The following is a 14,661-nucleotide window of genomic DNA, read 5'->3' as shown; positions in this document are numbered from 1 at the left end:
ACGCCTGGTATCTGGTTTTCAAAAATATTTTCCCTTGTTTGTTTGTTTGTTGTGTTCTGTGGTTTATTTTTGTATGCTCCTGCATTCAAACCCCGGCAGATGATCCTAAAGGCAGCAGCACAACTGGTCTTGAACCCCCCCAAAACAGCACATGACACTGGGTTGTTCATCTCCCTCCTCTGGCTCTCAGTTACTGCTCGCATCAAATTTAAAACTCTGCTGCTCGCTTACAAAACAGCGACACAAACGTCTCCTTACCTAAACTCTCTGATCCAGGTCTACACTCCCTCCCCCCCACTACACTCTGCCAATGAAAGAGGTCTGATCCAAACCTTCACAACAGGGTCCTAAGTCTCTGACTAAGACTCTTCTCCTCTGTTGCCCCCCGGTGGTGGAATGAACTTCCAAACTCCATGTGATCTGCAGAGTCCCTCTGCACCTTTAAGAAAAAGCTAAAGACCCAGCTCTTTATGAACACCAACAACCTTAATGATGACTTAGAACTTGCTGTAGGAACTGGGGATTGAACCCTTGGCCTTCTGGTTGAAAGACAACTACTAGTACCAACTGAGCCACAGCTGCCTTGTCAAACACACTATTTCATTAATCTGCATCATGTTATAGCTCTTCATACATACAACATGATATGTGTGCAGAATGAAAAAGTCACAAGTTGTCAGTTTTTAATCATCCTATCATACTTCATGCATGTGTACTGTTTTATTTTTTACTTTTTTCCCCACTTTCTAGTTTAAAAAAAATTGTTTTTGTAAAGTTTTTTGGGGGGGGTCTCTGGTGAATTTAAAATGGACTTTTATGGATTTAACGAAACTGTTTTTCAGAGTATTAGTCTGCATTGTTTCATATCTTTTGCCAGTTGAAGAAGTGAGGCTTCACTCTGTCTTAAGAATCCTGAACAGTGAGAGTGTATCCCAGAGGAGATACACCTTACAGGTACAGATACAGGTTTGTCACACCTCCACTTTGTGACTTTTAAAACCTAGCTAACTCTTGCCTTAGTTGTTTCAGAAGAAATGCATGTCAGAGTTTTAAAGACAGTCTTTCACGCTGTGAGCAGGATTTGAACCTGCGCGGGGATACCCCATTGGATTTCGAGTCCAACGCCTTAACCACTCGGCCATCACAGCTGCTTTCTTTGTTGTGTTCATGATCAGAAACATGCAATAGGACATGCAACAAAGGTCCCCAAATAGCCTAAAAAAGGGACCTTGTGGATCACATCTATAAATCAATCAGCCATTTTGGCAAATATGACTCTGATAGCGTCTACAGCCGTTTGGAGAGACATTAGTTTGTGTGCAAACCTGAGACATAAGTTGGGGTGGATGACTTTCTCGAAAAACTTTTTGATGACACCGATAACGATACAGCGAAATCTTTCATGAATAATACCTGCAGGGATTTACTCTCTGCTTTTACGTCACCGTCCTCTTCCTCAGCCGTTGTATTAAACAATATCAGGACGGGCTAACTGACATGTGACGCAAAGCAGTACGCACTTCTCGCAAGATGAAACTTCTGTTCATCGGAGAGATGCCGTTCTGCCTGTTGAACTACTGTGCTATTAGATCGACTTTGAAACAACTGAAGTTACATATCGTTGCTTTAAAGCCTTTATTTGTGATTTTTCAGACTTAAATATATAAATCAAGTATCTCCTCTGAAAATAACTCTGTGAGTCATGACTGTCTACAATGGGTGTAACACCCGAGTCCCACTGTCTGTGATGTTTTCAGAGTTTTCAGAGTCCTATCTTCACTTTGTTTACATCGCCAGGACGGCCGGCTGACTCCTCCCCTCGTGTATAAAAGTTGTTTAATTGAGGGACTAGAGAAAAGAAGAATAACATACTGTACTCACTGCTTAACTGTGTTTCTAGATCACGCTCATTTCAGGTAAATTTACATGCAGTGTGAAGATACAGACGTGTTAAAGTGGGTACAAGAAGAATACAACTGGCACACACAAAAGTCAGGCAGCCTGTCTTGTGAGGACCAGGAATTAGTCACCAAATTTTATGGCAAACCAAAGGAAACTTTTTAAGATTTTTGATCAGGACCAAATTGGCTGAATGTTCCGACCATGTTCTTCACCGATATCTCCATGTGGCCAGCATGGTTCAAACATCTTTAGGGTCTTTGTTTGAATGAGGCTGAATCGCAGCCTGAACCAGAGCTCTTCCTCTCCTCATGATGTCACCGCCTGATCAGCCGCCTGCCTCCTAAAGCCGGCAGCAGGGGGGGGGGGGGAGAAGTCAGTCACTGTGCAGGGGCTTCCTGCTGCAGAGCTGCACTCTGAATCCTCCCTGAGCTCACACAGGAGGACGAGAAGAAGAAGCAGCGGAGGAAAAAACTACTGGACATTTTTTCACAGAATGGCTCCTGTGCACGGGACTTTGAGCAGGAACATGGAGAGGTCAGAGCACGATATGAAGGGAAAGTGCAAGAGGAAGAGGAGGAGGAGGTGCAAAGGCAAAGGTTTGTCGATGTGTTTTCTGAAGTTTATGTGGAGAAAAGTATTATTTTAATTTCCTCCAACTGAGATGGTTTTACACTGACTTCCGTTTGTCTTCATTTTGTCTCATTTTGGATTTCCTTTAAGTGTCCTCTGCTTTCCTTCCATCTCTTTAGTCATGAGATACTTTTATTCTTTACTACTTTACTGGATGCTTTAACACATTTTTATCACAATTGTTGTTTCTGCACGGCTATTTGAGTAACAACATTTAGAACGACGTGTCATCATGTAATCTCTTGCCTGGGTAAATTTCAAATATGTTTAAAATTACTGCAACCCTCTTTTTTTGTATTTGAACAGAACCTTAAATATGTTTGAGTAACTTTCTTTACCTCATAGTTTTCTGGATGCATGACATTTTTTATTGTTGTGGTTTCAACTTTGTGTGCAGAGCCATAGAATCACAGTTCGACTGAATCCAAGAGAGGAAAACAAACGATTTAAATATATAATTTTAAATATGTTTTTTTATGTTTTGAGTTTGCTATTAAGTTGTGAGGATGTTAGCTTTTCAGGGGGCTTTCTATGCCTTTATTATACAGACAGGACAGTGGATAGAGTTGGAGAAAGAGAGAGAGGAATGACATGCGGGAAAGGAGCCACAGGTTGGATTTGAACCCAGGTTTCCCCCTTGTGAGGACCGCAGCTTCTGTACATTTGGCGAGCGACATAACCACGAGAGGCTATTGCACCTCATGAGGGTGGAAACCCGACTCTGCATAAAACCTGCAAGGCAAAACAAAATGGTTCCTAATGCAGCAGGTTCTGCATCATGCAAACACTAACGAGGGATATATGTGAGGAGATCTATAAACACGCTTTTATAATTTCAAGTCAGTGAGGCTTTGACTTCATTTAGAAGAGTAAACACCGAACATGTTAGGAAGCTTTGTGAGGAAAAGATAAAAAATGTAGCAGCGACCTCACTGGTGGCAGAAAGAAGTTTGACTGTTCGGAAACCTACGAGAAAATCATCATGCAATAAAATAATCTGCTCTATTTTTTATGAATTAACGACGTTAGTATCTCGTTAATTCAGAAAAAACGAAACAAAAATCATAGAAAACGTCCTCGGAATTCCAAATCGATCTTGTAGATTTGCAAAACAGAAACGTTTTTTTTGTCTCGAGTGAATGCAAGACGTTTCTGTAACTTATCACTTGATTTGTTTTCCCAATTTGTCATGATATTATGGTTTTAAATATGACTTCAAGCATGATGTTTACTGTTTCACCACAACGATTTCAGCCGAAAACGGTGGCCTTTGTTTGTGGTCTGCTTATCCGTTCGTTCCTTTACAACCGCCTGAAAACAGAAAGTTTTGAAAAACGGCATCGTCTCTGTCGTCGAGTAAATTGGCAATCCGCAGTTCCTCTGAAAATGGAAACTTCTTACACATGTGCTTCACGGTTCCAGTCAATATCCATGCATGAGTAAGGTGGACTACAACAACAATGGCCGACTCTCGAGTTCTGTTTGTGCTGCTCGCTCTATTTAATTTAACAAGCAACCTGAGGAAGCTACAAACGGAGCGTTGTTCACTCTCAATAAAGTTACAGTGAAGTAACTTTCAGTGTGCCCAGGATTATTGATTTACTTTTCATTGTTTGTTACTGCAACCGAGCAACACCTGGGTATAAAGGTTGGCTGTGCACGGGGTGCCCTGTTGGTTATTTAGATTACCCAGGTGTCCCTAACCCTAACCCTAACAACACCAAGAAAGAGATTGATTTGGAATAGTTTATTGGAAGGTGCATAGACGAGATCAAAATGATGAGCGAGGTTGGATGATCAGAAGATTGAGGGTGGAAAGATGAAGGGATGAAGGTTAGGGTGCAAGGAAGGAGGGATGAAGGTGAGCGGGTAAGAGTTTGGGGACGAGGAGACGGAGGGATGGAGGTAAAAGCAGAGGGATGAATGGATGAATGTAAAGGTCGGGAGGTGAACGGAAGAAGGAAGTTGGATTTGTGTCAGACGATGTAGGTACGACTTGAGGTTACTGAGCCAAGTTTCAAAAACTATATGTTTGGATTTATAGCTGCATTAGCATCCAGCCTCCCCTGCTAGCATGTCTCAAGTTGGGAGAAACCTTGAGAGTAACATTCAGTTAAACCCTGAAATAAAACTTTCTCCTCGTTTGCTCCTAAAAGGTGAAATTTTTGCCTGAGATTGAAATCTCCTGGAGACTGTGAAACAAATCACAATAGTACGTTTATATCAGCTGATATTTTTACACTCTTACACACGAGTAGCTCAGATGCTCGTCTACGGACACTAGCGTCGTAAAGAGCTGCTGTACGTTCACTCTAAAGTCACTCTGGATAACGTGCGTTTATGTGCATAGATAAAATGTGTCATCATGGTGCGAGCTCTTTTAATCGTAATTACAGTCATCCGGGCAACAGGTCAGCCTTTTAGGATTAATCTGGCATTGTTCTCCGCATGCTAATCCTCAGTAAATGCTGCAGATTAGTACGTGATGGCTTTTGTATTAAGTCCAATGGTTATTCAAAGTGCACTAAGCCTATTCCACTCTCATTAATGACCCATTGGCCTTTTTTTTATGTACATCATCACTGAAGAGAGAGAGCGCTGTTTGAAAAATGAATGCTTTCAGAACATCATCACACATTTTATTTCTTAAATCCCACTATCTTTAAGGCCAGAATGCACTCAGCTAATGCTTCCACTGTAACCAACAAGGACACTGGCTCTAATGCCAGTCGTCATGTTATGAACACAAGGCGGCGAGTTTTTCATGAATGGCAGACGTCTCTGTTTGCAAGAGGACACGTGTTTGTCTTCATGCAGGAATAATCTTTGGGGCTAGCGGTGTGTCGAGAACACGTCAAGGCATCAAGGTGGTGACCTGAACCCAGAACCTAGACATATCCAGAAGGGGTAATATTTGCAGGGGTTTGTGCAAAACCATACAAACTTCCATGAGTAATGACAAGTCAAAATTAACTTTCTGCTGATTCCAAACTATACAACTTTCCGTCTCACGCTCTATTTCACCCTCCTGCTTGTTATTTATACTTTATTTCAGAGTGTGTTACTTGTTGTTCAACAGATTATCTTTTAAAATAACCAAACCGGAACCTGCAAGATACTTTACAGGAAAAATACCATCAAATCTTGACAATAAACCATGTTTTTGGAGGTGTCTTGGAGGGAACACAATGGTTGCCATAAGATTCAGAAAAGGTGAAGTTTCTGTACAGCTGTGCTGCTCTTTTAGCAGACTGAGCTGTAGTTGTTCTACACATTCACCCATCTGAGGGTAGATGCTGCAATGTGAAGTGTCCATCAGAAGTAACTAATCCCATTCATGTGCTGCTGATGAAGTAATTGGGGGTTAAGTGTCATACTCAAGGATGCATCAGACATGTGGCTGCAGGAGCTGGGGATTGAACCCCCAACCTTCCATATTCAGCCGTTTGGTTTTTTCTTGGTTACTAGACTCTGACAAAAAGATTTGATTGTGCGGATGACAGGATGAACTTGTTGGAGGCTTTTCTGTAAAAAAAACAAATTACCATTTGGCTGTTGAATCCCCGTCTGCTGCTTTCAGTCTCATGTAACAAACCGTCATTTTTTTGGAAAAAATATTTGATTGTCCCGCTTTCAGTGAGGATTATAATTCTCCATCATGGAACAAACAGCTGCTCTCTTCGATGGTCCATCAGTGGTTTTTGATGGTGCGTCATGCATTTTGGACATATTTGTATATTGGATGCATTTTGGATAAGTGCAGTCAAACTTAGTGGGGCATGCCTGTGTGTAATTTCACTGATGGATTCTGCTATCTCTACTCTTCTCTCGGGCTCTGGCTTCATGAAAACATTAGCAATATGGTTTTTTTGCCCATTTAGTCTAATTGCAGGGATGCTCAGCGGGTAAAGCGTACTAACTCCACAAGAGTTAGGGGTCCCGCTTTCTCCGCAGCTCATTGTGCTGCCTACAACGCCCAGGCTTGAGATTTGAATCCCACTTTGTTTGAATATACAAAAAGAAACAGTGTTTTCTGGATCATATGAGATTCTTCTGCTTTCTTGGAATGAATTCTCCTTTTCTCCTGCAGTATGACAAAAAAAATACAAACAATCGCTAAAGCAGTGATTCTCTAACTTCCTCTGTTGTTCCGTTATTTTCTCCTTGGAGGAAAAAATGTGGTGATTAAAAGGGCCAAGTTAAGAATTATTAAAGGAGCAGTATGTAACTCTGACACCCAGTGTTTAAAATGGGTACTGCAGTCCAAATTCCAAACATTGCAGAGAGCTGTCTCCCCCCGCCCCCTCCTCTCTATTTCTCGAATTTCGAGTTGATCTGTTGTATGAATTGTCAGCTGTGATGGCCGAGAGGTTAAGGCGTTGGATTCGAAATCCAATGGGGTTTCCCCGCGCAGGTTCGAACCCTGCTCACAGCGTAATCCTTATTTATACACTACTCCCTGTGTTCAGAAGTTTCTGTTTGAGTCGATGTGCCCGCATGTTGCCATGTGGTGGACACTGAAGCTTCAGTGTTTAGCCAGCTCTGCATGGGTCTGTAAACCTTTCTGTGTTCTAACCTCTCTCCATTTTTCAAAAAGCATCTCCAATATTGATCCTAGTTTGAGTTTGAGCATGTTTCTGCTCTTTAATTCTTACATAAGTTACACCCCTGACAAGGCAAATAGCCCAGCATCTGGAATGGCCAATCAGAATCTTCAAGGAGTTCAAGATCGCCCCTGGCTACACCTCTGGATACACTCCACTTAAGGGTGATGGATTGGATTGGATCTGTTAGCAACTCCAGGATGTTTTTCTCTTACTTTAGTACAATAGTTCTTGAAAATATGGTTTACGAGCCCCAAGGACATGACAGAGGGGGTACGGGCAGCCTGGGTAGTCAACCTACAAGATTTTATTAAACTTCAACACCACTTGGTATACAGTAGATATGAGTTGAATGACAGTTTGATAAATTAAGCCATCATCCAGAACATTATTGCCCAATCCAAAAAAAAAGAAAGACAAAGGAATGTAAGGTAACTTTATTTGGTTTACAGTGAGTGAGTCATCCTTCTTTTACATACAATCGACAGTCTTCAATACTTAGAGGACGATCCTTATTTAAAACAAGATAAATCGTGCCATCAGAGAGAACAAGGCAAATTAAACCAAGAATCTAAACAATGTTTCCCAAAGAGAAACAGTCTGTAATTAAAGATGAAAGAAAGCTCATCTTTCGAGCTGATTAAGTGACAGTGAAGCAGCATGTGAGGGCATTAAAGGTTGAAACGAGGCCATTGTCAGCAGCTGTAGATTATCACTGGCATTGTTATAATCTCTCATTGCAATGCTATTGCACATTACCATATGTTTCAGGCTGTGATTTCATCACTCATTTCCAAATAACGATCAACAGTCTGTTGATTTGAGAGCAGACGTTAAGCTTTGTGGCTTTTGTTGCTCCAGTGTGATTGCATGAGTTTCTGCACTGAATTAAATTTAGACAGAATCTCCACAGTCTGGAGGCTCTCATGTGAATATGTATATAGAATTTAACTTTTTCATCTTAAACGCACGCTGTGAGCAGGATTCGAACCTGCGCGGGGAAACCCCATTGGATTTCGAATCCAACGCCTTAACCTCTCGGCCATCACAGCTGTCTTTCATCAAATAAAAAACTAAAACAAAAGAGATCTTCAAAACTTGAAGAAAGAAGCCTCATTGCACTACGAGTCCAATGCCTTCACCACTTGGCCATCACACATTAGCTACTACAGTAGCAAGTTCATCAAATTTTAGATTCTGGGTGCGTTCGAATTGTCCTGAAGAAATGCACAAAACATTCTGAATTGAATGAAATATGTTGAATAAAACATCATCTGGCTCAAAATGTCTCTGATCCCCTTTTACCTGAAAGACAGGGTGATGTTTTTTATGGTGATTATAATCTGATTATATGGTTTTGCATAATATCTCAAGAGCCTTAATCAAGGCAAGAGTTTCAGCATCTGTGACTGAAGGAAAGTTTAACGTTATTTATGATATTGCTGCCAAAACACTCAAAGTGGATAAATAACGAATGCAAACTGAGCATAGGCTGCAATAAAAGTTAAACTCACTTTGATCGTTTTACAACATCAGCGTAACGTTCATAGTTCACCTACGGGTTAAAGATTGTTGAAAGTTGTTCAAGGTATATTATTGCAATGGTAACTTACATGATCTCCCTTTTCTGTCATCGTTAATGTTCGTGAACGGTCAGATGCGCGAGTCGCTTTAAATGTTGCGGCCGCAAGGAATTGTGGGGCTTCACATCTCATCTCCTTTGGTAAAGGATGGTCCAGTGTATCCTATGCTAAAGGAGGTTATAAAGGAAGCATTGACCCACCTTTCCTTAGCTTTTAGAGAATTCGAACGGCTCTTATCATGACCGCCACTTAAATGCTTCCGGGGTTAAGGTAAAGTGGAGAGTGAAAGGAGATAGGAGGGACAATTCGAACGCACCCTCTGTCCTTGGGCTTTCTCAAACAGACACTTCTCAACCCATGGAGTAGTGTATAATTAGGGATGACGCTGTGAGCAGGGTTCGAACCTACTACACTCTAAGTAATTGGAATCGAATGGCTACCAAAACAAAAGGAATGGGGCGCTGAGGGCCTAGAGGTTAGGTCATACCCAATGCATGAAGGCTGTAGTTCTCCAAGTGGGCTAACCGGGTTCAAGTCCAACCTGTGGCTCTTTTCCCGCTTATATTCCTCACTCTCTCTCCTGATTTCCTACTTTTGTTTGAACCATTCCTAAATACACAGTTTTCTTGAACTTGGCCAACGATGTGAAGGTCATCCACAAGACTTTGGGGTTGTTTTCAAATAGTTCAATTAGGAATTGTATACAGAGGATGGATTTGCACGAGGTGAGTGAATTTCATTGACGAGCCCATCAAGTGAGTATCATTACTATCTAATTACCTACTACAGAGCAAGTTCATCAAATTTTAGATCGTGCTTTTGGGCTTGCTCAAACAGACACTTCTCAACCCATGGAGTAGTGTATAAATAGGGATGACGCTGTGAGCAGGGTTCGAACCTGCGCGGGGAGACCCCATTGGATTTCGAGTCCAACGCCTTAACCTCTCGGCCATCACAGCTGTCTAGGTTGACAACAAATCAGCTAGGTTTCCGACAAATTCCTGTCACACAGTTGAGAAAAAGATTTACATTGGAAGGATAATGAAGGGAAGATGCCGTGGAAATGTTTGACCTCCCCATAGTACAACAACGAACAACTAAGAAACTGCTAAGAAAAAACAATGTGAGTGAATTAGAATCTCAATATCAAGTCCAAAGCCAAACAGACATGACTTGATTCAAGGTTTTTGCAAGATGTCAGAGGTTAGTTCATACTGGAAGATAATATTTAAGTGCTATGTCCTTTGGAGTGACCATTTGAAGGCCGATAAAGTTAAATTGGCAAATCAAAAGCTGTCCCACTTTGAAGGCTCCTTTAATGTGGCCAACAATTGTGATTGTGTCCTTTTTTCCCCCAACCGATGGAGGATACTTCCAATGCCGCCTTCTGGCCCAACATAACCTAAGATTCATTGCAGGCCAATTCAAACAAGTTGGCAGACTCTCTAAGTAATTGAGCTCGACTAATTGGAATCGAATGGCTACCAAATCTAAAGGAATGGGGTGCTGAGGGCTTAGAAGTTAGGTCATACCCAATGCATGGAGGCTGTAGTTCTCCAAATGGCCGGTCGGGTTCAAGTCCAACCTGTGGCTCTTTTCCCGCTTATATTCCCCACTCTCTCTCCTGATTTCCTACTTCACCCATTGTCCTATCAACTAAAGGCAACAAGTCCCCAAAATAAAAATCTTTCAAAAACAAAAGAGATCTTCAAAACTTGAGTACAGAAGCCTCATTGCACTACGAGTCAAATGCCTTCACCACTTGGTTATCACAGCTATTAATAACATGTTTTGTTTTCTGAAAATAACGTAAATTTTACAACATAGTTGAAGTGGCAGTAGTGGTTGGTCCAACCATTCCTCGCTCAGTAGTGTTTGTATTTGTTGTGAACTGCAACACTAGAAGAGAGTAAAAAATGAAGGATCTGAAAAGTGATGGGTTAACTAATGACATTTTTCGTGCGCTTGCCCATTCTCACTGATAAATTAGAAGTTTGAACCATTCCTAAATACACAGTTTTCTTGAACTTGGTCAATGATGTGAAGGTCATCCACAAGATTTTGGGGTTGTTTTCAAATAGTTCAATTAGGATCTAATTGAATACAGAGGATGGAACTGTGCTTGAACAGGTTTTGTTTTGTTTCGTCGTTTTTTGTCCATGAGTCCATCAAGTGAATATCATTACTATCAAGCGTGGGATGTTGGCATGTATGAAACCATTCGGTAAGGAATAAGCAGATTGTCTAACTTGACTTGATTTGTACTATAGCAAGTTGATCAAATTTTACATTGCATCTTTGGGCTTACTCAAACAGACACTTCTCAACCCATGGAGTAGTGTATAATTTGGGATTATGCTGTGAGCAGGATTCAAACCTGCGCAGGGAAACCCCATTGGATTTTGAGTCCAACACCTTAACCTCTCGGTCTCCACAGAACATACAGAGACAGGAATGCAGCTATATCTCTCAGTTTTTTAAATCATTAACTCCTGATATCCCTTCAGAAATGGTGGGGATAGAGGTGTATAAGTTCCAAAGAAATTACTTAAGGCCATTTTTATTACATGACTCAAGAACTCATTCAAGTAAGACTCGGATATAAACAGGGTTTGAATGTTTGTGGGGACATCCCATTGGGTTTCCAGTTACACTGGATTCACAAATTATTTTTTACAAAGTTTCTGAATTTCCTTGCCCTTGAGGAAAGACAGTCCACATTACAAGTAAATGAAACCGCTCATCATTAATTACGATTAGCAAATGAGATTACCCACAGCTGTCAGACCACACACACACACACACACACACACACACACACACACACACATACACCGGACAGCAAGCGGGTGCTTCTTGCTTCCCCGCTGCCATGCCTAATTTCATTATTCTATTAAACAAGCTTCATTAACAGAGGCTGGAGAGAGAAATGTTATTTCTAAGCTTTTATATACTGTGCAATATGAAGCCACAAAAGCTCCCTCGTCTCATTTCTGCTCGGTCCTGTTTTATCCCTATTGTGTTTTTGTTTTCTTTTGGTCCCAAGTGACCTCTCTGGGAAGTGTTAATGTCATATTTTTTCCCCTTTCTGCTACAAATAATGCCAAGAGATGTACGACAGGAGAGACAATTCTTACGAGTAGGTAAAGTCTAAGATGTACATCCAAAACTGAGTCAGTGTGAGCTTGTTTAACGTACAGAATTTAACTGTTGATGGCACATTAATGGGCAGTAAATGGTGTCAGGAGTGGAGGGTGCTCGATCAACCATTTTGGGCTCTAAAGTTCATATAAATGTGTCATCAGTTGGGATTTTAGTGGCTATGATTGCCAAAACATTTGTGCTTTGTGTTGAAAAAATGCTTGAAATTGCTGCTTGAAATACATGCAATAATCTGGGAACATATGAGGCATACTGGTTTTGAACTTCCAGTAGAAAGAATAATCAGAGTTGTACATTCCGGAGTCAAAGTGCTGTCACAGCTGTGATGGCCGAGAGGTTAAGGCGTTGGACTCGAAATCCAATGGGGTTTCCCCGCGCAGGTTCGAACCCTGCTCACAGCGGATCTGTTTCTGTATTATAACACCTACTGGGTCTAATGCTGTTCACTATAAAACACGTGTTTAGAAGTAGAGTGCCAATTTAGAGGAATGCGCTCCTCTGTGAGTTTCCTAGACCAAGATTACGAGCAAAAAAGCTGCGCCAGTACAAATAGAGCAGCAAGCCATGCTTACCAACATGAAAACAGTACGACCTGGTGAGGAATATTCTGAAATTGAAGACCTTGGCAATGCCACTGCAAAAACAAACAAAAAAAAGCCACAGGCCCTAAATCTCTACACTGCAGGACAAATTCATTTTCCAGATTTTCTTCTGGGGAAGATTACTGGTAGCTTAAAAGCTGAAAAACTGTCATGTTTCAACCTGCTTAGCCTCTACTTTAAACAAGTATAGAGCCAAATCCTGCAATCTATAAATGGGAGTGAGTTAATGAAGCGACACTTGCGTGAGAGTGTCTGTGTGTTCATGAGTAAGGGGCAAAAAGAGAGATGGATGAATGTGAAAGTGGCAGGAAGTTGTGGCGCCTAGATGACGGAACGCAAAGAAAAACACAGATATTATCTATTTTTTTATCCTAGAATGAACAGGCCCATTAGCTGCGATGATGCAGATCATTAAAATATCTCCAAACCTCCACCTGCCGCTGCCCTCACAAGCTCCAGCCTCACATCATTACTTCACATCCCATCTCACAGCGCTCGCTCATATAAACCCACCAGTTAATGGCATCACACGCCTAATATAACTGCAAGGTGCAAGGTTAACGCACAATAATTTAGTGTGGGCTCTTCATTATTCTAATGACTCGTAGTTTGCATTGCTGTGCCCTCCAGAATCACCAATCACCAGGGGGGAAAATGCAGGCACCGAGCCTGTTTGGCCCATTGACGCACCAGGAATTCAAACAATCACGCTCCATTTTCAACTGGTTCAGCTTGGAACACAACAAATGTGACATCATTGTTTTACAGTCTCTGGAAGATCCATTATACTTTGCTTAGCAGTGAAATATATGCTTTTTATGCTTTGGTCATTTACTCCAGATTCATTTTTTAAGATTTTCATTGAAATTGTCTTTAGGTCCTGACAGAAATTAATAACTCAGGTTCTCTGAAAAAGGAACGAAGAAAACCCGTCATCTGTAGCAGTTGTAAGCCTGTAAAAACTTTGACCCAATGTCTGCCACGAGGTACCAATCTGATGAACCAATCAGACGCCTCCCTGTCTCCCTGCTCGCTCTCTAACCCTTATGTGCGATAGCCCACACTCAAAGCGAGTTTATACTGAGAGTTAACTTACCGCTGAATGAGACAAGAGACGACGTAGTTTCTACACAATGCAAGAGATGAGCTGAGGTCCACTTCTGGACCAATGGCATGCATGCATGTAAGTGAGGGGGCGTGGCTTTTGAGGGAGCACAGAGGGGAGGGGGTTGGTGCAGACGGAGCACTGAGGGAATGCTACTTTCAAAATCATGCTAGTTTTCGAAATTACCAAACCTGCCTTTAACAGGAGTTTTTAGCTATATTTGCATTTAAGTTAGCTTAAAGATGATTAAGAAATAATTATTAGATATCAAAGTAGCTCAAAAACAAGAATAACTAACATAATCATGCCTTTAAAATAAACAACAAGGATGCTTAAAACGTCTTATCTTTAATTCCATTCCAACAGTGAATATCAAATAAAACACATTTCCATCTTTTTATGCCTATTTGTCGGATACATTTTCTCCCTACATGCATGCACTGCAAAACAAAAGCTGTTTATTGGTGGCAGGGCACCTCATAAATCTAAATGGGATAAATGGGGTCACTGGTTTTTGGGGGGGTAATAAGAATAAGCAGGTGATCTATTACAGGCTCAGAGCTGCAGGTGTTTCCTGAAGCTAAATCCCCAAATCGCAACTTGTGGAAGATATAGTGAGCTGAGCTGGGAGGGGTGAGGAGGCCTGAGAGTGCAAAGAATGTGTTGGAGAAAGAAAAAAGGATGTTTATATTTGTTACCAAATTTTATTTTTTAATGACAGGTTACAACAGGACGACATGAAATACTTGCTTGATCAAGGTTATCATTTTTAAGAACACTGATAAAATAACGAAAACTGAAATAAAAATTAGGATTTACCAAAAGTTAAATAAAATGAAAAAATTCAAAGACTTCCTTAGTTTTCATCTCTGACACAGTCATACTAAATGACACATGCTTTATCGTTTGTCTCGGGCACACAGACTTCAGTTTTGGATGAGCTCATGCAGTTTTGCATGAAGTATATGTGCACACATTTGGTATCAGCCATGACAAGTATCACAAGTTTTGTTAATGGTCACATATTCTGTAAAATCCACTTCACCATGTTTCTCTAACACCAACATGTGTCT

At 41.1% G+C, this 14,661-nt stretch overlaps 1 protein-coding gene and 6 non-coding genes across 8 annotated transcripts in view; 3 read left to right on the top strand and 4 right to left on the bottom strand.

Moving 5' to 3' along the window:
• Positions 1–1,066: 1,066 nt before the first annotated feature.
• trnas-cga (transfer RNA serine (anticodon CGA)) lies at positions 1,067–1,148 on the bottom strand. The gene has a single exon. It is a non-coding gene; the product is annotated as a tRNA-Ser (tRNA).
• Positions 1,149–2,309: 1,161 nt separating this feature from the next.
• Positions 2,310–14,661, top strand: part of LOC132979567 (double-stranded RNA-specific editase B2-like) — a 29,362-nt gene continuing 17,010 nt past the window's right edge. For both annotated transcript variants that reach the window (XM_061045473.1, XM_061045472.1), the window contains exon 1: positions 2,310–2,498. In XM_061045473.1, the coding sequence (XP_060901456.1) occupies positions 2,396–2,498 (103 nt within the window). In that variant the 5' untranslated portion in view covers positions 2,310–2,395. The remainder of the gene's footprint in view (positions 2,499–14,661) is intronic.
• On the top strand, positions 6,886–6,967 carry trnas-cga (transfer RNA serine (anticodon CGA)). Its single transcript has one exon. It is a non-coding gene; the product is annotated as a tRNA-Ser (tRNA).
• On the bottom strand, positions 8,107–8,188 carry trnas-cga (transfer RNA serine (anticodon CGA)). The gene has a single exon. It is a non-coding gene; the product is annotated as a tRNA-Ser (tRNA).
• On the bottom strand, positions 9,597–9,678 carry trnas-cga (transfer RNA serine (anticodon CGA)). The gene has a single exon. It is a non-coding gene; the product is annotated as a tRNA-Ser (tRNA).
• On the bottom strand, positions 11,076–11,157 carry trnal-caa (transfer RNA leucine (anticodon CAA)). Its single transcript has one exon. It is a non-coding gene; the product is annotated as a tRNA-Leu (tRNA).
• trnas-cga (transfer RNA serine (anticodon CGA)) lies at positions 12,201–12,282 on the top strand. Its single transcript has one exon. It is a non-coding gene; the product is annotated as a tRNA-Ser (tRNA).

Source organism: Labrus mixtus, chromosome 8, assembly GCF_963584025.1.
Source record: "Labrus mixtus chromosome 8, fLabMix1.1, whole genome shotgun sequence".
Taxonomy (NCBI): domain Eukaryota; kingdom Metazoa; phylum Chordata; class Actinopteri; order Labriformes; family Labridae; genus Labrus; species Labrus mixtus.
The sequence above is the reverse complement of the archived record's forward strand: the minus strand, read 5'-3'. Positions and strand labels throughout refer to the sequence as shown.